The 24,346-nt window shown below is 35.8% G+C and overlaps 1 protein-coding gene across 1 annotated transcript; it reads left to right on the top strand.

Moving 5' to 3' along the window:
- The first annotated feature begins 1,665 nt into the window (after positions 1-1,665).
- On the top strand, positions 1,666-15,384 carry LOC114633702 (vomeronasal type-2 receptor 116-like). The gene is made up of 6 exons (XM_028782308.1): positions 1,666-1,848; positions 2,763-3,024; positions 3,413-4,224; positions 5,485-5,712; positions 12,627-12,750; positions 14,465-15,384. Exons 1-6 carry the CDS (start codon positions 1,666-1,668, stop codon positions 15,382-15,384), a joined length of 2,529 nt encoding a protein of 842 aa, XP_028638141.1.
- The last annotated feature ends 8,962 nt before the right edge of the window (positions 15,385-24,346 follow it).

The raw sequence follows: 24,346 nt of genomic DNA on the forward strand, positions 1-24,346 counted from the left end.
GTGTCAGAACACCTGGAGAAATGAGCTGTAACTGAGATATGATATGGGTGGGTGAGCATCAAGAGCAGAGACTCTGCTCCAGACAAATGTGGAAAACAGAAGGTGCACAGATCTCTGGTTGGGTGGGGTATCTGTGTCTTGGAGTCTCAGAGATCCAAATTATGTCAGGGATTAAGATGAGGATTGAATTATCACCTGTGATCCTGGATGTGTCAGAACAGCTGGGGAGTTGAGTTGCAACAGGGATGTGTGCTGGATTGGTGGTGATCCAAAGCAGCTGCTCTGCTCTAGGCACAGGTGCAAACTGGATTGCACTATTTCTTTCTAATATATTAATTGTAAGAATTGTTCATAGCAACTGCTGGAACATAAAATTAGCATAATCAGTGTAGAAAATCAAATATAAAGTAGACGAAACAGGTTTAAGCTAGGTATTGATAAATGAGAACTGAGGGTTAAGTTTGAAGATCAGTCTTTTTTATTACTTTTTTTATTTTTTTTAATGGTTTTGCGTGACAGGATTTCTCTGTGTAGCCCTGGCTGTCCTGGAACTCACTCTGTAGATCAGGCTGGCCTCGAACTAAGAAATCTGCCTGCCTCTGCCTCCCAAGTGCTGGGATTAAAGGCGTGTGCCACCACTGCCCAGCAGGATGATTCTTTAGAACTTAAATATTCAGATTAATTTGTCATTGATATTTAGTGGGAATCTGGGAACTAGGTCTTATGTAGTGTTTGAAATGAGCACACAAATTTATCATTCTTTCTTAATCTTGTTGAATATTTAAAATACAAGAGGACACAGTGGGTCTCGTTGACCGGAATACAAATAAATAAAATATTTAAAATTTAAAATAATTCATATCAACCTTCACACCATATATTGGAAGAAAATTAAATTCTAACTATACAGGAGAATATTATTAATGTATTTAAAATTATGGTAAATAATGAGTTTAATAAAAATATATGCAAGTAAATTCTGATTCATGATAATCTGGATAGTTTTAGATGCAGCAGGATTTAGGACATTTCTATATCTGTTATACTTTTTAATTCTCAAGACAATGTAAGTACAGATTATATTTAGATATTCTGTGCCTGTCAATGCTGTAGCATTGTTCGTACTGCATTTTCAGTGGATACCAAATGCTCTAAGCATGAGACTACTTTTACCTCTCTGGGGATTTGTCACACCATGGCCAGTTTGTAACCATGACCTAAGACCTCACAAATCCTACTTGAACCATTAATGCATGTCTCATGATAGATCAACTAAAAAAATCCATTGACATTATTTAAGGTGTTTACATAAACAGATTTTGAGCCACTCCTGGGACCAAATTTTCACAAAGTGGAGTCTTTCCAGGGACCATGATTTCCACAAACATATGTGATGCAATTTACCTAGCTATGCAATCCTTGTATATATTTATCAACCAATTTTTCACATGCACGGTGGACATCAGATGAGGCTTCTCAGGAGGGGATGTCAATGATTCCTCCAGGGGTGATGAAACACCTCGAAAATAGGAAATATGAATACATATGTAGCATCTCCCTTGACAACTGTGAAAACAGTACATGGTGATATATAGGTACCTGTTTGATTTCCTGATCTGTTTGGCACTTCACAATCCATATTTCCCAGATTAAGAGCAGGAAAATATGTACACCATGATTTTATTTTTCTTGCTCCTAAACATTCCACGCCTTGTGGCTGATTTTTTTCATCCCAGGTGCTTTTGGAGAATGAAGCAGAATGAAGACAAGTATGCAAACCCGGGAACAGGTTGTGCCTTCTTTATTGCATCAGTCAAATGGCCTGTGGAGAAAGAGTATTTCCGTAATATTTTCAATAAACAGTAAGTGCTTTTGTGTTTTCCATGTACAGGTCTTCATTAGTATTTCCCTAGACTACTGATGATGAAGGGAATAGCAAAGCTTTGAGACTTTTGCACTGTTTTTGAACCTGCAAAAAAGAAAGACCTTCAAATTATATTAAAGTCTTAATGATATATTACCACTTTAATTTTACACAGAGTATATAGTTCTTTCTATCAGCCTCACAATTACAAGGCCATATGCTAAGCAATAAGGCAAACCTGGACCTTTATCTACTGTATAAATCTCTGTCCTAGACACTTTCCCTATTGCAGTATCCAATAGCATCTTATCAAAAGATCCTTATTAATTTTCTATGACTTTATCCTAAGTGTATTTAGGAAAATGGCCATAGAAACAGGTGATGATTCTTTCATCAGAATGTAGTTTCTAATGCTTGTGTTGGGGTCATTAATGTTCCAGACACATTTAGTTGTGCAGAGCATTCATATAGATATTCAGTTACTTTCTTAACTTTCATCCATATGGTAGCTGTTTATGTATTGAGGCTGCAACAAAAATTTAACTAAGAGATTGGTCCACTGGGAGCTTTATATTTTGATCTATAAAACTTCACTTGATTTTAAGGTCCAGTTCTATACTCTTTCTTTAGAATAAAGAAGCAAAGTGTGGGCTTGAAGTGATACATTTGCATTCATTGAAAAGTGATATAATTACTAATAGTGGTGACATCTCAATTATGAAAGATGACCTTTCATGAACATTTCAAGGTTTTATGAACCTGGTCCAGCTTCTTTTGTCACCCCAACCACATTACACAGGTCATTTCAATCTTGCCAGGGTGGCACAGTACAATCCAGTGCAGGATTGTCCACTTTTAGACTGCAAATTATATCTGTAAATATCTTTCAATTATAAACACTGTAACCTTTTACAGAACACATACTGAAAACCACAAATATGCTCTGGCTTTGGCTTTTTCCATATATGAAATCAACAGGAATCCTGATCTTTTGCCAAATATCTCTCTAATATTTGAATTCTCCAAGGACACTTGTAATTGGGAATCTCAATTAAATAGTGTCATTCGTAAGAGTTTAAAAATACGTAATATTCTCCCTAATTATATGTGTAAAGAATTCAACAAGTGTCCAATGGCAGTTACAGGACTAAATTTGGAAACAACTCTTAAACTTCATGTAATCCTAAACAACTTCATATCTCAGCAGGTAAGGTTTCTCAGGTTTCTCTCTCCCTCTCCCTCTCCCTCTCCCTCTCCCTCTCCCCCCTCTCTCTCTGTATGTGTGTGTGTGTGTGTATTAGAAGCAGGATGGGAATTTTATCATGAAATCATATACTTTTTAGTGCCAACATGACCTTCCTAGGCCTGGGACATTTTATGTAGTTCATGAGTACTATTCAGGGACATGATGTGGCTTCCACATTTCCTAATGTGAAATAGAGATGAGGGAGGAAATAAGAGATGGATGAAATTTCTAGAATGTGCAGAAAAATGTGTTTTCAAGTTCTATGAACTTGTTGTACCTCATACTTCTACCTGTGTTCTAGTTCCTTCAGGTTACTTATGGACCGTTTCATCCTGTCTTAAATGATAATGAAAAATTTCCTCATCTATATCAGATGTCCTCTGATGATAGAGCTCTAGCCCTTGCTCTGGTCTCCTTCATAATTCATTTCAGTTGGAACTGGGTAGGGTTGGCCATCTCAGACAATGATCAAGGTATCCAATTTCTTTCTTATTTGGGAAGAGAAATGGAAAAAAGTACAGTCTGCTTTGCCTTTGTCAACATGATTCCAGTCAATATGCATTTATACATGTCAAGAGCTGAAATGTATTACAATCAAATCATAACATCAACCGCAAATGTTGTTATCATTTATGGTGACACAGACAGTACTTTAGCTGTGAGCTTTAGAATGTGGGAATCTCGAGGCATACAGAGAATATGGGTCACCACCTCAAAATGGGATGTTACTCGTAGTAAGAAAGACTTAACTTTTGATAACTTATATGGGACTTTTGCTTTTGGACAACACCATAGCGAGATTTCTGGTTTTAAACATTTTGTTCAGACATTGAACCCTTTCAAATACTCAGATGAATTTCTGGTAAAGCTGGAATGGATGCACTTCAACTGTGAAGTCTCAGCTTCTTTGTGTAAGATGCTGAGAAACTGTTCATCCAATTACTCTTCAGAACGGCTAATGGCACATACTTTTGACATGGCCTTTATTGAATGGAGTTATGACATATACAATGCTGTGTATGCTTTTGCTCATGCACTCCATGAGGTGACTTTTCAACAGTTTGATACTCTGCCCAAGGACAATTTCAAAGAAAACAATTATAGGTGCCAAAAGGTAGTATTTGTACTGTTAGATGATTTTTTGTGTTATCAATGTCATAATTTTAAAAGACTGTAAGATGCCCAAAACAATATGCTAGAAAATATTTCCAAAAAGTTAGTATTTTTTACTCAGAAAATAAATCTAGATATTGGTATAAAAAATCTAATATTAAGGGAATGTATTAGAAGTCATAATGTTTCAATGTAGTCTATAATTTTGATACAGATTATGTGAATATCATCATACATATTATAATATGGAAAACATAGATTCCATCCACAAGAGTCCACTTAATGATGAGTCCTTGTTCATTAATTCTAAAATATGTTCTTATCACTGAAGGGGATAGCTTTAACTAGAGATCCTACACCTGCTGTTCATAATCTAGGCTAGTAGAATCACTTTGTGCTGTGAGAGTACTTACACAAAAAGTAGTGCTAGAATTCAGTTCATTACATTTGTTTGTGGTCATGTGTGTGAATGTATAATTCTTACTGCTTACCTGTATGTTTCTGTGTTTCTCTATATCCATGTGAATATCTATATCTATACCTATATGTAGATATATATGATACACATATAGATATAGTGGGAAATACAGAGAGAGAGAGAGAGAGAGAGAGAGAGAGAGAGAGAGAGAGAGAGACTTTCTGCATGGTGTATTTTGTCAATATGTATATTACTATGCATAATTATCAATGCATGTGCTTGTGTGTTTTGTATATGTTCTTTAAATTTTTTGCCTGTTTATTTATGTATGGTATGACAAATTTTCTCTGTGTCAGTGTAACACTGTGTGGGTGTCAGTACATGTCTGTGTCTACCTAAGACTATTCCACTCTGTGTGTTTCTCTGTGTGTGTACCTTAGTATATGTTTTGTGTATATCTGTGTCTGTTTGATGTTTAGATGCATATTTTGCCTGTGTGTGTATCTGTATTTTCATATGTGTGTTTGGGAATATAGGAGTATGTTTTTGTAAATAAATCTGTGGTGCTACGATGTGTGTTTTCTACATGGATGAAAGTCTCTCTGATTTATGTGTCTTCATGTTTCATATTGCAAATATATATTTTCTGTCAACATGCATGCTTGGTAATCTCCTCTTAGAGAACTAAAATTAAAAAAACATTATAATTTTGTACATCATTTTACATTCATTGAAAAATTTCACTTGCATCTTGCCAGTAAATTTGCCTTTAAAATAGACATGAATATATTTTCTTACTTTAAGAAAAAGAGTATCCTCTATAATATGTTGCCTGTATTTCAGCTGTGTTCCTTCCTGAGGAAGACTCCCTTCACTAATCCTGTTGGAGACAGAGTGAATATGAACCAAAGAGACAAACTGAAGGAAGAGTATGACATTTTCTACATTCGGAATTTCCCACACGGTGATGTACTTAAAGTGCAAATAGGAATGTTTAGTTCATATTTTTCAAATGGTCGACAGATACATTTATCTGAAGATATGTTAGAGTGGGTTACAGAAAGTACACAGGTGAGTTCAGCCTAATTGTACTAATTTAAATTACACTGTCAATTGTGTGCATCCATTGTGTGAACCTGGTGAAATGGAATTGATTTTCATGTGAGAGACTAATTGTTAGCATACTATAATATGTTTATTTTTTCATGTTTTAGGTGACTTTTTAGTAATTCATTGAGACTTTTCAACATGCATACAATGTATTTTTATCATATCAGAAACTATTTCATGCCTTTAATATTAAGTATTTTTGACAACATTTTTATATTATTTCCAGTAAAATGAGCAATATTCTATTAGTCCCATTATTACCACTACATAGTTATTTCAAATCTTGTAAGAACCCCCTTTAAAGGATGTTTAAAGACTCTGGTTCTTTGTAATGACAGAGTAAATTCAGCATAACCAAGTCACCAATTTTTATCCTGTAATTTTTAAGTCTATTTAACCACAAGTCCTAAATTTCAAAAACTCTAGCTAACCATACATTGACATTTTATAACAAATTTAGATATTCTATGAAGTAGACCTTGGTATTTTTTTCTTGATTTTTTTGTTGTTTGTATGGGTGTTTTGTCTGCATGTATATCTGTGCAACACCTGCATGTGTAGTATATATGGATAGCTGAACAGTTACTTAAATCTCAGAGCATTTGCAAGATCTTCATCCAACTCAGTGAGTGTTTGAAATCAAACATGGGTCCTCTTCATGAGTAACATTTGTTCTTGAGAACTTGATCATATCTCTAGACCTGAATCATAAATTTTAAAAGATACTACTCACTAAAGAAAACTTCTCTGGTCCCATTCGTTCTTGCATATGTCATTTAAACAAAGAAGTCTGTGCATAGTTGCTCTCTCTCTCTCTCTCTCTCTCTCTCTCTCTCTCTCTCTCTCTCCATGTGTGTGTGTGTGTGTGTGTGTCTGTTGGTAGTAATAAAAAACTTGCTTTTGAGGCAATTTGGAACTTAAATATCTTATATGCTTGCTGTGTATAGTATATGTATGAATTCTGATGTGATTAGTTTTAATGTGTCATATTCAAACTGCCCTGTTTCATTTGAAGTAATATCTCAGGTTGCTCTGTTAGTATGAAATTTAAAGTTATCATTCTACCTCAATGTGATTATGAATGCCGTTTTTAGGGAAAAAAATTTAAGCACTGAAAATGAAGTTACAGAACTGAGTATCCATTTAGAGGATAAAACTGAAAACTAGGTGTGTTCTAACCGGGGCTCATATGAACCTTATAAACACATTCACTGGAAGAATATAGATTTTTAAAAACAATCAGTGCAAACAGTGTTCTGCTTGTATATATTATCATCCCAGTGTAGAATCTAATAAATAAAAATGTGGAGAAATCAAGGAAATATTCTAAACATTAAAATCATAAATTGAGGTGTAAGTATGTTCAAAGATATACTAAACAATAAGTCAAACAATGGTTGTAAGACAAACAACCAAAAACAAAAACAAACAAACAAACAAAAAACCCAAAGAGGGCAATAGTCACTGCTTGGAGAATACAATGAAATGAAATTGTGAAAATTTTAATATAATGAGACACTGAGTGTGGAAATTACAAAGGGTTTCTGGTAAATTATAAGATAATGAAAAAATTTCAAACACACACACACACACACACACACACACACACACACACACATAAAGGAAAAACAAACTAAACCAAATAAATATCTCACAAAAGGCATGCTCCAAGTTGAGGATAGTATTGCCAGACATGAAGAAAAAGGCATACTCTGTAGACAATTCAAACTATGACCAAAAAAAAGTACAAGGAAAAAGGAAACCCATCGGAGAACAAGAAAGTATGCTTAAAGATTGAAATTTAAAGCCAATAGGTACAAGACAAAGAACACACTCTAGGTATCAGTTGTCTATCAATTATATTCCAGCTGCACATATCCAAAACAATGTGGGAAGGGTAGACATGTGTCTAGTAGAAGCATATAAATAGCAAGTTTGAAATAGCAAATACTTAGCTTATAAAATGAAATAGTCCTTGACAAATTTTTCTTAAAATTTATTGTGGAACAATGATCAGATATGAAGGCTGCAGGAGAGAACCCGATCCACAGAAAGTCTTGCTCTGCATTACAGTTGGTTCTACCAGCTTCAATCATTTTCAAATGTAGTTAATACTTTCATTCATCCATTCAGTTTACATACTGATAAACATTTACAGAGCCTCCTCTGCTCTTACTCCTTCTCCTATCTTTCCCATACACAACTCTTTCCTTCTTCAGAAAAGAGGGAAAAAAAGTGGTTAGAGGGCACTAACCACTCGCCCGTTACAGGATATCAACATGTAACATCATCATGTTGTACAACAAATATGCACAGATTTGTGTTCTCTTATTGGAGTCAGGTGAGGCAGTCCATTAGGGGTAAGGTATCCCAGAGAGAGGCAACAGAGTAGTAAGACACATGACCTGGTATTGCTCATAGTCCCAGATAAAAAACAAGCTTCACAGTGCTTAAAAAAAAAAAAAGAAAAGAAAAAGTAAAAGAAACAAAACAAAAAGAAAAGCCCATAAAGAGTGCCTAGATCAGTACCATGCATTATTCATGGTTGATGGTTCAGTCTCTGTGAACCATTATGGCTGATGATTGGTTGATTATGTAGGTGTTCTTCTGGTTTCCTTGACCTGTCTTGCTCCTACATTGCTTCCTTTCCCTCTTGCTCAGGATTCCAGGAGCTCAACCTATTGTTTGGGTGTGGATCTCCACATCTGCTTTCTCCAGTTCCTGAGTGATGCTTCTGTCATCATGGATATGTTAGGCTCTTGACTTCAAGTGTAGCAGAATATTATTGCCAGCATCAGGGGTAATCTTTGTCTTATGGGAGTCTCTCAAACTGGACCAGGAATTGGCTATCTATTTCATCTTCCTCTGCTCAATCTTTACTCTGAAACATGATTAAGCAGGATAAAGTATAAGTCAAAGTGTTTGTGGATGGAATGCTATTGCAGTTCCTACCCTGGAACACTTGCCTGGTGCTTGGTGATGGATATTATGGCTCCCTATCCCCCTTTACTAGGAGATTTATCTAAAGTTACCCTCATGTATTCCTGGGAGTTTCTATTGCTTTAGCTTTCTTATTCGGCTCAGACATGCTACCAGTATACTAACGGTCTCTAGAAATGTTGCATACTCTACCCTCCTTCTATCATTCCCATCTATTCTCATCCCCACCCCAATCTTTTCAGTGCACAACTCCATTCACAAATGATGTCTATGGTATTTCCCCTTTTCAGGGAAATACATTGTTTTAATCTTGTGCTATCTTTTCTCCATATGGGTTTTTTTTTTATTTTAGTACACCATGGACATTCTTAATTTAGGACTAAGTAAATTATGTCTTTCAAAAATTAAGAGATATAATTGCCAATCCAGTTACTATATCCAGTTAGTGCATCCTTTATAACAAAAGGAGACAAAAAATCTTAAGAATGAACCAAATAATAATAAATAATAACTGATAAATGAGTCCTATGAAAGATTTTAGAAGAATTCCGTTATATATATAAAAAATATGAACACACTAGGTCAAAATAACATTATATACAAAATTCAAATACTCGACACAACATCTGCTAAAACTGTATCATATATTAAAATAAAAACAACTAAACAATATTAGCAAATAATTTTAGTAGTAATTGAATGTTAGTGGTTGTCTTCTCTAATCAAATATCACAGACAATGTGTTTGATATATTTTTTACCATAATTTTTTTTGTTCTTTTGGTATTTCCCATAATGCAACCTGATCATTCTCAATTCCCTGTTTTTCCATGTATGCCTGTCAGCACAGCACCCTTCAATAAATTGAAATGAAAAAGTCCACTTTCTGATATTTATGAACCCTCTAGAGCATGGCAAAACTCTGAGTGCCTGTCCTGAAAAGAGTACCTAGTTGTTCCCTCCCAAAGTCCCTCAAGAATTCCAAAACTGTGGCTAGCTAACATCAGATTCTTTACCATATATTTTAATCATTTTATTGTCTTCCTATTTATGCTGCTTTACTTTCTTGGATAGTGGGAAAAGGGTAGGGGTGGGGATGTCAGTACGAGTTTTTACATAAAATTTTCTTATGCCTTCTTTGCATCTATGAATTTGAAATCATTCAAATTAATGCAAAAGTCATGTCCTATCATTTTTAGAGTATCAGTAGCAAAGATAACGGGGTTGTACACAGATTATAGTGTTAGCAGAGACAGAAACCTGGATCCTAAATGCATCAGGGTCACAGACACAGACAATGCCCCCTGTTCTGTACAGTCAATGCACATCAACATGGTTTCATGCTGCCATACAGATTATTAGAATTCCCATGTCTTCAGTTATATCACGTGCTACAAAAATCAACATAGACACTGGTGTAGTAGGATTATGAATCAGACATAGCCATCTGGAATAGTAAAGTTCACTCAGATCAGTATGGCTCTAGGTGACAGCAGAACCCATGGACTACAACATGATTTAAGGTAACAATCACTAGACTGCTAAGGGCATCCACATGGCCTTAGGTGGTATCACAGTTCCTGGATACCAATACAGATAGCATTGGTTGCAGGACCTCAGGTCTAGACATGTACATTGTAAAATTAGTAACCTCATATACCTGTCGACACGCTAGTAAGAACACAAACCACAAATATCAGCAAAGACTCTGGGTGCCATATGATTATAGGCCCTGATTTGGACCTTGTTAGAAGTAATGACCTAAAAGGCACCATGGTTAAAGTTAAGAGCATAGACCACTCAAATCAATATGGCCACTGGGGGAATGAATAGTTTATTAAAAATTGACATTTTACTCATTTGTCCTGCAGAGGCTTGATGCCTCAGGAAAGGGAGGTGATAGACGGGTTAGGTGGAAGAGGGATGATAGATGGAGGAGTACTCTCTTAGAGGGAAAGGGGAGGCAGATGAGGAGCAGGGTTTAGAAAGAGGAGACTGGGAAGGAGCACAGCTTTTGAAATATAAACAAATATAATGATTAACAACAAAAAAATAGACATCTCTTTGTGGCCTCCTTGGGGGGGGGATAAAAATACTCCCTTATATATATGAACAGAGCACATCTTTAAAAAATGGGAGGGGTAGCAGCATAGTGAAATAGAACAGAAGAAACATAATTACTACCTCATTCATCTTTACAGACATGGCTGAAATAATTCTTGACTAAATATCTACCAATAGTTGTCAACAGCACAAGTAAAAATCAGACTCTGTGTCCAAATGGTTTCATTCCATGAATGCAAGTGTTATTAATCGTATGCATGTCAGCATGTCAGGTACATGTAAAGCATCCCACAAATAAACTAAAGGATAGAACTATGTGAGTTTTTAAAAAGACAAAAAAAACCCCTCTGACAATTTAGGAAAATACATGTTGCAATATTGCAGATTTCTATGTCAAACCTATAGAGGACATTGTACCACATGGACAGGAGAATCCTATAATTTCCATTAAAATCAGAAATGAAACCAAGTTTCTGTAGTGGCACATGACTTTAATCTACATTGTTTGAATTATGAGCCAGGATATTCTCCCTGCATTTGTGGCCAATCAGACATTTGCACTGATCCTGCTCAAACCCAGGCTGAACTGGATACTCTACATTAAATGAAATGAGTAGAATAAGGACAAGGAAATGTATATTCTTAATTTGTCTTAAAAATAGTCTTTAAAATCTTAGTGTTAAAATAAATAGGAAAACATAAATACAGTAAAAGAAGAAAAATTGTGTGCCCTGTTCTATATAGCTAGTTGAGATCTACTAATACCACAATGGGAGACCTTTTTTCAACAAAGGAAAAAAAAAGAGTTGTGATTTACTATATTTCTGGAGAACATGAGATGAATCTGTGGATAACAGACTGTAATGGCAATAGGAACCTAACAAAAACAAGAGATACAAATTCAGCATGCATATAGCAGCAAAACTCAAATGCAACATTTATATCCTCATCACGAGATTCATTGTAAACTCAAGAGTTTCTTAATTTTAGAAATATGTGAATTATCTTTAAGCAATCTATATCTTCCTCGTGTTTTCACATAATTTGCAGGCTCTGTAACATTTCTTCCTGCTCACTGTAGAACAACTCACCACCTGCTAAATACAAATGCAGTAAAGTTGGTCATATGCTGCTGTTTTTTTGATTTCACATAGTTTGTTGAGGTTTATTGTTCTAATGTTGTTGAGGTTATTTTGGTTATCTGATACTTGAGGCCTTACTTCTCCCCAACTTTTTTTGTCCTTTACTTCTAATTTGCTACTATGTTGAAACTATTAAACAGCAACTATAAGCAAAGTGAGGAGAAAAAGGTTGATTTGACTCAAGGATTACTTTCAAGAGAAGAAAAGGCAGGGATTGGGATAATGTGACTGAAATATGGTCATTCAGAAAACTCTGCTTATTGGCTTGTTCTGCTTGGTTTCCAATGTACCACTGGATAGAAGCAACACTGCTTACAATGGGCTGGGGATTCCTACATCAATTAACATTTTAAAATATGTCTACATATATAATGACAGGATAGTCTGACAGAGGTAATTTTTCAAGTCAATTAGGCATCTCTGTGTCTTTATTCTGAATTATGTGTCTAGGTAACAATAACTAACTAGAGTAACCATCTTGAAATCTCTATAGTGTTTCACACACGATGCTAGTAGCTTTTCTTTCTTAATTTCTAGGAATTCAGAAACAAATCAACTTTTCCTCAATTTTTTCCATATAATGATGTCCGTCATCAAACAATTCAGTAGATAAAATCTGGTAACTTTGTTGGTGCATATAAAATTAGTTTAGTAACATTACATGCTACCATATAATTATGTAAGACTTAAGTAAAACTCCTATCAGCAGCATATGTCTACTTTTTCTTAGATTCCTACTTCTGTGTGCAATGCCGACTGTGGTCCTGGATTTAGAAAATCTGTGATGGAGGGAATGGCAACATGCTGTTTTCATTGCAAACCCTGTCCAGAAAATGAAATTTCTAATGAGACAAGTGAGTATATCCTGCTGGAATAATGTCTTCAAATGTATTATCATCTTGCTCTCATGTTGGCATGCAGAAAAGGTATAAACTGGAAATTTAAAAATAAAAATATCTAAGTTCAAAGTTAGTCATTATGGGAATACAATATTTTAAAATGTCTTCATTAAGGACAGAAAAATAATTGACCTCTATCTTTGAAACCTTGAAAAATTATAATGGCATATTCTCAAGAAAATAGTTTTGGTAAGAAATCTTCAGTGTCAGTGTACTCTAGATAAGATCTTTTCTAGTATTTAATGCTCTATAAAATATAGAGAGATCATGAATTTTTAAAGCATTTATTTATTTTGCCTTGATATACGTGCCCTTACATATGCCTATGCATAAATAAGACATATGTATATGGGTAAACAAATCAGAATCCTTTATAAGACAAATGAAGAGAGCAAATAATGACTTGTAAAATTATCAGATATTCAAGTGAGTTTTTCCTTCTCTTAGAGGATATTTTGAATAATAAAAATATTCTGTTTTTTCAAAAATTCAATGTGACTTAAAATTTAGAAAACTGAGGATCAATCTTGACACATTGTCTGAAAAATAAGGGATCCTCTATTCATTACTATTATAGATAAGGCCCAGTTAATATTTACCACAACAGAACACATTAAAATTGTTTTGTCCTGAAAGGAACTAGACTCACTTTCAAATGTCATTGGCACTAGCATAGCCCATGTTAGTCAAAATAGTATTTAGTCAGGCTCAAATAAATACAAATGGCAGGCATGTAGGTTTTTTCTGGTACTTTTGTTGTCTAGCTATATAATTGAATTGACATCATGAGATATTTATTGGTTTAGCAGTTAAACCCTTTCCCAAAATGATATTGTAGATTTATCTCCAGAACTCATGAAATAGTAGGAGGCAACTAACTGCTACATATTACTTTGCAATATTCATGCAGTGCTACATTAAGCATACACAAAATAATTTAACAAGGCTGGTTGGAGGCAGATGACCTTGCTGCTGTGAACCAAACTCAAGTATTCTCCAAGAGCAATACATTCTGCTTACAACTAAGATAAATTCCTAAACACTTAAGCAAATAAAATAATAATGACTCTCCACAAATCCATTGTTTCATGTAAAATATTTCTAATCTTGGAAGAACGTTATACTTTATTGCAGTCATTCAATGACTCAGTGGTTTGGCAATCAGATTTCCTCTACACATAAAGGTGTGAATTATTGAGCTTTTTACCTTCAGTAATAGACTTACAGCCTTTTTATGAAAAAGACCTACGGGTGTGGTGTTAGAGGACAAAAGGTAATGATTTTTAAAATTATTTTTGAAGATACAAACATCAATATTATATTTGAATGAATTTCAAGTCTCATTCTCACACTTATGCTTCCCCTATATAAACTCAATCATTCTAGTTCATGATACGTTCTGTTATTTTACATGTAAACATGCTCATGAATATATACACCCATGATATATGTTCACAAAAATATAGTACAATAGACAAAAATGTTGCTTTACTTATACTAAGGATGATCAACATTAAAAAATGGAGTCATTTATTTCATGTAGCAGTGACCTTCAATGCATTCTCAGCACACAGACTCATGTATTGCAATACTTCTCTATACTTAAATGTAATATACTGTCAATAAAATTGCTGAAGCAGAACTAACAATACCTTCATTTCTCCATTAGATGTAGATTTCTGTGTCCAGTGTCCAGAGGACCAATATGCTAACACAGAGAAGAATCACTGCATTCCTAAAGTTGTTGTATTTCTGAGCTATGAAGAACCACTGGGAATGGCACTTTCCTTAATCTCCTTGGGCTTCTCTGCATTCTCCATTGTGGTTCTTGGGGTCATTGTAAAGCACCACAGTACTCCCATTGTTAAGGCCAATAATCGAATTCTCACCTATATCTTGCTTATCTCACTCATCTTTTGTTTCCTCTGTCCTTTACTCTTCATTGGCCATCCAAACTCAGCCACCTGCATCCTGCAACAAATCACATTTGGAGTTGTATTCACCATTTCTGTTTCCACTGTGTTGGCCAAAACAATTACTGTCATTCTGGCATTCAAAGTCACAGCCTCACGAAGAATGATGAAGTACTTTCTTGCTTCACGGGTATCTAACTACATCATTCCCATCTGTACTCTAATTCAAGTTATTATATGTGCAGTCTGGCTTGGAGCTTCTCCTCCTTCTGTTGATACTGATGCACAATCTGAGCTTGGCCACATCATCATTGTTTGCCACAAGGGTTCAGTCAATGCCTTTTACTGTGTTCTGGGATACTTGGCGACCTTGGCCTTTGGGAGCTTCACTCTGGCTTTCTTTTCCAGAAACCTTCCTGGTGCCTTTAATGAAGCCAAATTCATAACATTCAGCATGCTGGTGTTCTGCAGTGTCTGGGTGACTTTCATCCCTGTTTACCACAGCACCAAAGGCAAGATCATGGTGGCTGTGGAGATCTTCTCCACATTAGCCTCCAGTGCAGGGATGTTGGGATGCATCTTTGTTCCCAAATGTTACATAATATTGTTTAGACCCGACCGAAATTCTTTTGAAATGATTAGAGTGAAGTCGTCTTCCCATTCTCTGATTTCATAAATTCTGAAAAATATATAGTTGGTTCATAATCACCATATATAGGGTTATATTGCCATCTCTATCTGGTTTTGGAATGATTCTCAATATTTCCTCTAATCATATTGCCTAAAAATACCATGTTTACTTGCATTCCAATTGTCTCCTATAATCTTCCTCAATGTTCTTAAACAATCTTTCTTTCTGAAAGAAGGAGATAATAGAATCCTAATCCACTCTAAGATTTAGAAGAGTTCTTCTAGGAGCCTAAAGGAGAAAAGAATATTTTTGTCAACAGGGTGTTAGAGTGTTTCCAAGGATGAACTGATGTCTCAGATATAATCATGTCCTGATATTGTAGAGGAACCAATTCAATACTCAGACTCAACATCTGTTGTTACCAAACACCTATAACAATAGCTACAAAATACCAGATGCTGTCTTTTGGGCTCCATATTTACCTCAAGCTATTCATGTACATAATGAGACACACACACACACACACACACACACACACACACACACACACATATACATATGCTCACAACTAAAATGACATAAAATTTAAAAAGGTATGGGAGACATTGCAAAAACTTTGAACTGGGTATTTGCTTTTCAGTGTTCTCCTAATGTGGGAGAACAGAAACCTACAAAGATTGGATTAGATATGACTAGAGAAGACTGGGTTTATTTTCATACACTTTACATAAGAACTCTTGACTTTTATATATATCATCAAAGACACACTTGCGAAATTGTCAGGGAAACACAGCTTGTTGAAATAATCTATTCTATATGAGGAATTTATATGACTGTGTAAAAGATCCACTTTGACACCACAGAGTTACTGGAGGCAGGTAGCTGGTGAGAGTTAGTGGTGAAAGCAGCTGACATGAGTTGCTCTAGAAACTCACAGGTGCTGCTGGCTATGACATTCAGAGGTTAGGGAATAGAAACGTGAGAAAAAATCAAACAGTCACAGACACATGCACACACAAATACATATGCACATTAGCACACACACATACACACAAACACAAATGGTTAAAGCAAAGATGAGTTTCACCAACTGAACACATACAAATATATACATTTACACACACACACACACACACACACACAGAGAGAGAGAGAGAGAGAGAGAGAGAGAGAGAGAGAGAGAGAGAGACATTGACACATTGGATTGGATGGCTGGAGTAAAGCTCCTACAAGCAGGTTCTAAGCATTTCACATAAACAGCTATGTACACATATACACAGATGCACATATACACATACTAGTGAGTGGATGGAACAAATTTTCAACATGCAGGCTCCAAGCTTTTCATATATATATATATATATATATATATATATATATATATATATATATATTCACATACATACAAATCGGAAGGTACAATGTACCAACATACTTTAACACAAACTTTACATGTATACATACATATACATAGTTTATGAGTGGAAAGAACAATGTTTCAACCACTTTATTCTTGCTCCCATTGCTTATGTTGCCAAGAAAACAAAACCTTTCAGGCAGTAAAACTTTATATATTGGTTTTCTTCTAGTGAATAACTATGAAATAACAGTATGTTCTGATTACCTTCATAGGAACATTACATAGTACAGGAAGAGAAAACAAGAAACTTGTTATAGAGTAATAAATTGTAAGGAACCAAGGTAATTTTTTCAGCCATTTTTTTTTCCTGGCAGACACAAATCTACAGTAACAAAAATAGGAGCAATCATTTTTTAAATTTGTTCTTATTTTTTACAATTTAAATTTTTTATTTATTTACATTCCAAATGCTGTTGCATTTCTCAGTCCTCACTCCCAGAGCTCTTCATCTACATACCCTCCCCTTTGCCTCTAAAAGGGTGCTTCCCACTCCCAGACACCCAGCCTCCCCATTCCACTGGGACATCAAATCTCTAAGGGATTAGGTGCACACTCTCCCATGGACGTCTGTCAAGGCGGTCCTCTGCTATGAATATGCCAGAGACCATGATCCAGCCTATATATGCTCTTTGGTTGGTAGTTGAGTCTCTGAAAGCTCTCAGGGGTCCAGTTTAGTTAGAGTGATTTTCTTCTGATTTTGTTGCCATCTTCTTCTGCTATTTCAATCTTTCCTCCTAACTGTTTCATAGAGGTCCCTGATCTCAGTCCAATGGTTGTCTGTAAGTATTTGCATTTACCTCAGTCAGCTGATGGTAGAAACTGTTGGAGGACAGCTATGCTAGGTCCTGTCTGCAAGAACAACATGACATCAATACTAGTGTCAGTGTTAGGTGCTTGCATGTGGAGTGGAATACAAATGGAACTGGTCACTAGGCCTTTCCTTCAATCTCTGTTCCATTTTTGTCCATGCATTTTCTTTAGACATGAAACAACTATGTGTCAAAAATTTTGACGATGGATGTGTGGCCCCATCCCACCCTTGGAAACCCTGTCCAACTACTGGAGATGGTCTACTCAGGTTCCATCTCCACATTGTTGGGTATTTTGGCTAAGCTCGTCCATATTGAGTTCTGAACGACTCTCCATCCCAGATATCTGGGACTTTCTAGAAGTACCCCCACCTCCTGCGTACATATCCCCCAGCTGCATATTTCTGTTCATTCTCCCTGCCTTCTGGGCTTCTTTCCTATTTCCCCACATACCTGATCCTGCCTCCCTTTCCCCCTCTCCCTCCAGTCTCACACATAAGTTTTTCTGTCTCACACCACCCTGTCTCCCATAATGGTTTTGTTTCCCCTTCTAAGTAAGATTGAAGTATCCTGACTTGGACTTTCATTCATAGTCTGCTCTGAACAGGGTGGCACATGTGTCCTTATAGTATACTGGATTTTATTTGGGCATATGCCCAGGAGTGGTACAGCTGGGCCTTCAGGTAGAACTATTTCCAATTTTCTGAGGAAACACCAGATTGATTTTGAGAGTGGTTGAACCAGTTTAAAACCCCACCAAGCAGTAGAGGAGTACTCCTCTTTCTCTTTATCCTAGCCAGGATTTGCTGTCACTTGTGTTATCTTTAAAAGTAAACTTATAAGATCAAAAACCATTAATTTTATGTAAAAATCAACCATATTTACTTTAAATGCTTTGAATGCTAAGAATCAGCAATTATTATTAAATCATATCAGAAACCTGAGGGTAAAATGTGTATGAGAAATCAATTGTCACTAGTCAGTCTCTGTTAGAGTTACATCAGACAGTACTGCCATTTTTCTTGTCCAGTGATCTTTTAAATCCATGGATTTACTAACAAATACATGCCTTTCTGAACTTCAAATTGTTCCCTTAGATTTTTTACACCTGATCCAGTAGCAGAATCATTTTTAACTGGCTTTAGTAACAATTTTATTTTTCCAAAAGCTTTCTGAGTGTAGTGGTCATTGCTGACAATCTAAATCTCTAAGTTCTTCCCTATAGTGGTGATTGAATCATTCCTCTGCTCCAGAGGCAATGCCTGAAAAAGATTAAGTAAGATTATTGTTTGTGCAAGAGATACTGTCCACTGAGGTGTTGGAAGTGCATTTTGAGTTTTCATACAATTCTGAGATTAAGAGGGAAATGGTGAGATTAACCAGAGCAGAACTCCATAACAGCCTGAAATCTTCAGGACACATTCCTTGGGACCTTGCCTTAACCAAGGTGTACGCATCGTAGTTGTGTTAACTCGTGAGCCATATTCCATGAGTTCTAAACCATTTGTCAGTCCTCCTGCATGGCCCTGTGCAACTCTGGCCATCAAAACTCTCTGTATTTGTCATGTTACTCTTGAAATAAAACTTTGGTTACAATACTTCTATATTATATAGGAACTAACAGTAATGAAGGATTTATAGTATAAATATCTCTTGGCTTAGGTTATAAATAATAAATTTTTGTAAAAAATATTTTATTAGCGTTCCTCCTTAAGATTCTTTAATAATATGCATGTAGGTACTACAGTGTCAAGAGTAACGATTTGAATCGTAAGACCTAGTATTGAGATTATTTTTAGCTGCCAAGTGGATGCTGGGAAGTGAACTCAGATCCTCTCAACAAATAGCCAGTTCTGTTAAGTGTCCTTTGTTAGAACTCATTTGTACCTCAGTGTGTTGTCTGCATGACTGCATCTTTATATGACTGTTATGAGATTGTGGGACAACTGAAGTGAACTCTAGTAAGTGAATGTTACCTTCCCCTCTAGTCAATCCCAGTCCATTCCACTAATATTTCTTCACACATGTTCTCACACCAAAAAGAAGTCACACAGTATATGATCTCAAACCAATGTGTGTGAAATTTTATTTTTATTTTGAATCTTTTATAGTGTTCTCTTGAAGATACTAAAATGTCTTAGCATTTAACAACACATGTTTTTCTTGGAGAACAACTAGTCTTGATTTCCAGCACCTCTATATGGTTGACAACTGTGTGTAACTTTAGTTGTAAAAAATTTTTTGTTGCATAGGCACCAGTAATACCTGTGGCAATACACACACACACACACACACACACACACACACACACACCCCACAAACATACATACATATTTTTAGTCACTTAATTTTTCTATTTTTCTTTTTTATTAATCATTCCATTGGTCTGACATCTCAAATGATATCCCATATCCCGGTAACCCTCAAAAAACTATCCATCCCACATCAACACTCTCCCCCTCCACTTTTCCTGTAGTAGGGTGTTCCCCTGCACCACTGCGCCCAACATTCCACTATGTTTGGGCTTCAAATGACCACAGAATCAAGGGCTTCCTGTCCCATTGCTGTTAGGCAAGGACATCCTCTGCTATACCAGGACATATGGTCCCGGTATCTGGAGTCCTGGATCCCTCCTTGTTCATTCCTTGATTCTTCCTCTAGTCTCCGTGAGCACTGGGTTGTCAGGCCTGCCAATATTGTTCTTCCTATGGGGTTGCAATCTCCCTCTGCTTGTTCAGTCCTTCAGACAGCTCCAAATCAGGTCCTTTATCTTAGTCTGATAATTGGTTCTATGTATCCACATCTGCATTTGTCAGTTGCTGGGTGGAATTCCCAAGAAGCAGCCACATCATGTTCATGTTAGCAAGTGTCTCTTGACCACAACAACAGTGTAGGGTGTGGGATCTGCAGAAAGGATGGATCCCTAGGTGGGGCAGTCCCTGGCTGGCCCTTCCTTCAGTCTTGGCTCTATTTATTATCCCTTTTCTTGTTCTGGACAGGAACATTTCTGGGTTAATAACTTTGAGATAGTTGGTGTCCCCATTGCTTGAAGAGGGACCATGCCTTCCAGTTGAAGTTGATTTCTAAATGTTCTGTCTCCCCCTTCTCTGAACATTTTGGCTGAAGTCATCCTTGTTGGGTCCTACAAGTCTCTTGTTTCCCTAGTGTCTGGGATACTCCAGTGGTTAACCCAAGTATGACATCCCCCCCACTACATATTTATATTTTATTCCTGACCCTTTGAACCTCTCTCCCATCCCCTCTAGCACCTGATACTGCTCATTTATTTCCTCTTACTCCTCTCTTCCACCTAGGTACCACCTAGTTTCATCTCCTGTGAAGATCCTGTTACCCCCTCAAGGCAAAACTGAAGAGTTGACTCCCTGGCTTTCCTTCTTCCTAAGCTCCATATGGTCTGTGGGTTGAATCATGGTCATTGTGAGGTTTTAGGCTAATATGCGCTTATCAGTGAGTATATGCCACGTGTGTTCTTTTTTGTCTGGATTACATTACTCAGGGTGATATTTTCTAGTTCCATTCATTTGCCTGCAAATTTCTTGAAGTCATTGTTTTTAATCATTGAGAGGTGTTCCATTGTGTAAATGTACCCCATTTTCTGTATCCATTCTTCTGGTGAGGAAAATCTGGGTTGTTTCCAGCTTCTGGCTATTGTAGAAAGGGCTGCTGGGAACATAGTGGAACATGTGTCCTTGTTATATGTTGGAACATTTTTGTGGTATATGCTTAATAATGTTATAGCTATGTCTTATGGTAGAACTATTTCTGATTTTCTCAAGATCCACCAAATTGATCCAAAGTGGTTTTACCAGCTTGCAGTCCCATAAGTAATGGAGGAGTGTTCATCTTTGTCCACATCCTTACCAACATCTGCTGTCACCTGCATTTTTGATCTTACCCATTCTGATTAATGTGTTTAATCTCAGAATCATTTTCTTGTACATTTTCCTTCAGTGAATCTAGTTTTATGTGCAGGACCTTTATCCACCTGGACTTATGCTTTGTACTAGGAGATAAGAACAGACCAATTTGCATTCTTCTACACGCAGACTGCCAGTTGAACTATCATCATTTGTTGAAAATGCAGTCCTTTTTCCATAGAATGGTTTTAGATTCTTTGTCAAGGTGAAGTGACCATAGGTGTGTATGTTCATTTCTGGATCTTCAATTCTATTCCATTGGTCAACCTGCTTGTCTCTGTAGCAATACCATGCAGTTTTTATTACTTAATGCTCTATAGTATAGCTTGAGCTCAGAGGTGGTGATTCTCCCAGAAGTTCTTTTAGTGCTGAGAATAGTTTTCTGTTTCCTGGTTTTATTTTTTATTCCAAATAAGTTTGAGAATTTCTCTTTCTAACTCTATGAATAATTGAATTGGAATTTTGATGGGGATTGTATTGAAACTGAGGATTGCTTTTGGCAAGATCAACATTTTTACTATGTTAATTCTGCCAAACCATGAGCATGAGAGATCTTTCCATCTTCTGAGCTCTTCTTCCATTTCTTTCTTCAGGGATTTTAAGTTCTTGTCATATAGTTCTTTCTTTCACTTGCTTGGTTTGAGTCACACTAAATTATTCTATGTTATTTTTTTTTATTATTGTGAAAGATGCTATTTTCCTAATTTCTTTCTCTGTCCATTTATCCTTTGAGTAGAAGAAGGTTGCTGATTTTTTAGAGTTAATTTTATATCCAGTTACCTTTGCTGAAGTTGCTTATAGGCTATAGGAGCTCTCTGAAAGAATTTTTGGTTTCGATTATGTATACTATCATATCATATATAAATAGTGATATCTTGATGTCCTCCTTCACAATTTGTATCCTTTTGGTCTTCTGTTTTCTAATTGCTCTAGCTAGATCTTCAAGTAATATACTGAATAGGTAGGGAGAGAGTGGTCATCCTTGTCTTGTCTCTGATTTTAATGGAATTTCTTTGAGTCTCTCTCCATTTAGTTTGGTTTTGGTTATTGGTTTGTTGTATATTGCTTTTATTATATTTAGGTATGAATCTTGAATTCCTGATCTGTCCAATACTTATAACATGAATGGGTGTTGTATTTTTGTCAAAGTCTTTTTTCATCTTCTAAAGAGATGATCATTTTTTTTAGTTTGTTTACATAGTGGAGTATGTTGATGGATTTTCAAATATTGAACTTTCCCTGCATTACTGGGAATGAAGTGTACTTGATCATGGTGAATGATCATTTTGATATGCCCTTGATTTCGGTTTGTGAGAAGATTATTGAGTATTTTTTGCATCGATATTCATAAAGGAAATTTGTTTAAATTTCTCTTTCTTTGCTGGTTCTTTTTGTGTTTTATGTACTAGTGGAACTGTGGCTTCATAGAAAGAATTATGTAGTGTTGCTTCTTTTTCTATTTTGTAGAATAGTTTGTAAAATATTGGTGTTAGGTCTTCTTTGAAGATCTGACAAAGTTCTGCACTAAAACCATCTGGCCCTGGGCTTTATTTGGTTGGAAGACTTCTAATTATTTCTTCTATTTCCTAGGGGTTATAAGATACTTTAGATGGTTTATCAGATCCTGATTTAACAATAGTCTCTGGTATTTGTCTAGAAAATCATCCATTTCATCTTAATTTTGCAGTTTTGTTTCATATAGACTTTTGTCATAGGATCTGACTATTTTGTTAATTTCCTCAGTTTATGTCACCTTTTTCAAGTTTTGATTTTGTTAATATGGATACAGTCTCTGTGCTCTCCAGATATTTTGGCTGAGGGCTTACCTATCTCGTTGATTTTCTAAAAGAAGCAGCTCCTAGTTTGTTGATAGTTCTCTTTGTTTCTGCTTGATTGATTTGAGCTCAATCAATCTTTGGTTTATTGGCTTGTTTTTGTTCTAGAGCTTTTTATGTGTTGTTAACCTGCTAGTGTATGATATCACCAATTTCTTTATGGAGTCACTCAGAGCTTTGAGTGACTCTTAGCATTGGTTTCATTGTGTCCCATTAGTTTAGATATTTTGTGCCTTCATCTCCATTAAATTGCAAAAAGTCTTTAATTTCCTTATTTTTTACACAACCAAGTTATCACTGAGAAGATAGTTTTTCAGATTCCATGTGAATATGGGATTTCTGTTGTTTTTGTTGTTTTTGAAGACCAGTCTTAGTGCATGATTGTCCAATAGAGTACATGGGATTAATTCAATGTTCTGGTATCTGTTGAGGTTAGTATTTTTGTCTGACTGTATTGTCAGTTTTTGAGATGGTGCCATGAGGTGTTGAGAAGAATTTATATTCTCTTGTTCTAGGGTGAAATGCTCTGTAAATATCTGTTAAACACATTTGGATCATAATTCTTTTAATTTCACTGTGTCTCTCTTTAGTTTTTGTTTCCATGTTCTGTCCATTGGTGAAAGTGGGGTGTTGTTTAAATTCATAAGCTCACTATGCAAAGTAAAAACATCCAGACAATTTTTAGAATTATGCCAAATATACTGCAAGTGTCTTTAAATCTTTTCCTAATTATAATGACTACAACTGTAAATTTTAGAACTAACACAAATCCAATGGTATTTGGTATGACACTCTAGATGGTTCCTTACTCTTAAACTCTGAAGTTCCCTCCAATAATTTAAATAGGATAAAGAGGATCAATCCATTGTTCCAAATACCTATCTAAATGCTCTTGTATATTCAACACACTAGTAATATTTTTTGCTAAATGATTACCAAAATTAGCTGTCTTAACTTCTTGTGTCAAAGCAATTGTAGAAGTAGTGGTGCTAGGAATTGATGTAA

Source organism: Grammomys surdaster, unplaced genomic scaffold, assembly GCF_004785775.1.
Source record: "Grammomys surdaster isolate TR1022 unplaced genomic scaffold, NIH_TR_1.0 734, whole genome shotgun sequence".
NCBI classification, from domain to species: Eukaryota; Metazoa; Chordata; class Mammalia; order Rodentia; family Muridae; genus Grammomys; species Grammomys surdaster.

Excerpts from the sequence above, each read along its gene's own strand:
- LOC114633702 (XM_028782308.1), top strand. The coding sequence starts at position 1,666 with ATGTACACCATGATTTTATTTTTCTTGCTCCTAAACATTCCACGCCTT. Across the intron at positions 3,025-3,412 it reads TACAGGACTAAATTTGGAAA|TCCTTCAGGTTACTTATGGA; the intron begins CAACTCTTAAAC and ends CTGTGTTCTAGT. Across the intron at positions 5,713-12,626 it reads GGGTTACAGAAAGTACACAG|ATTCCTACTTCTGTGTGCAA; the intron begins GTGAGTTCAGCC and ends ACTTTTTCTTAG.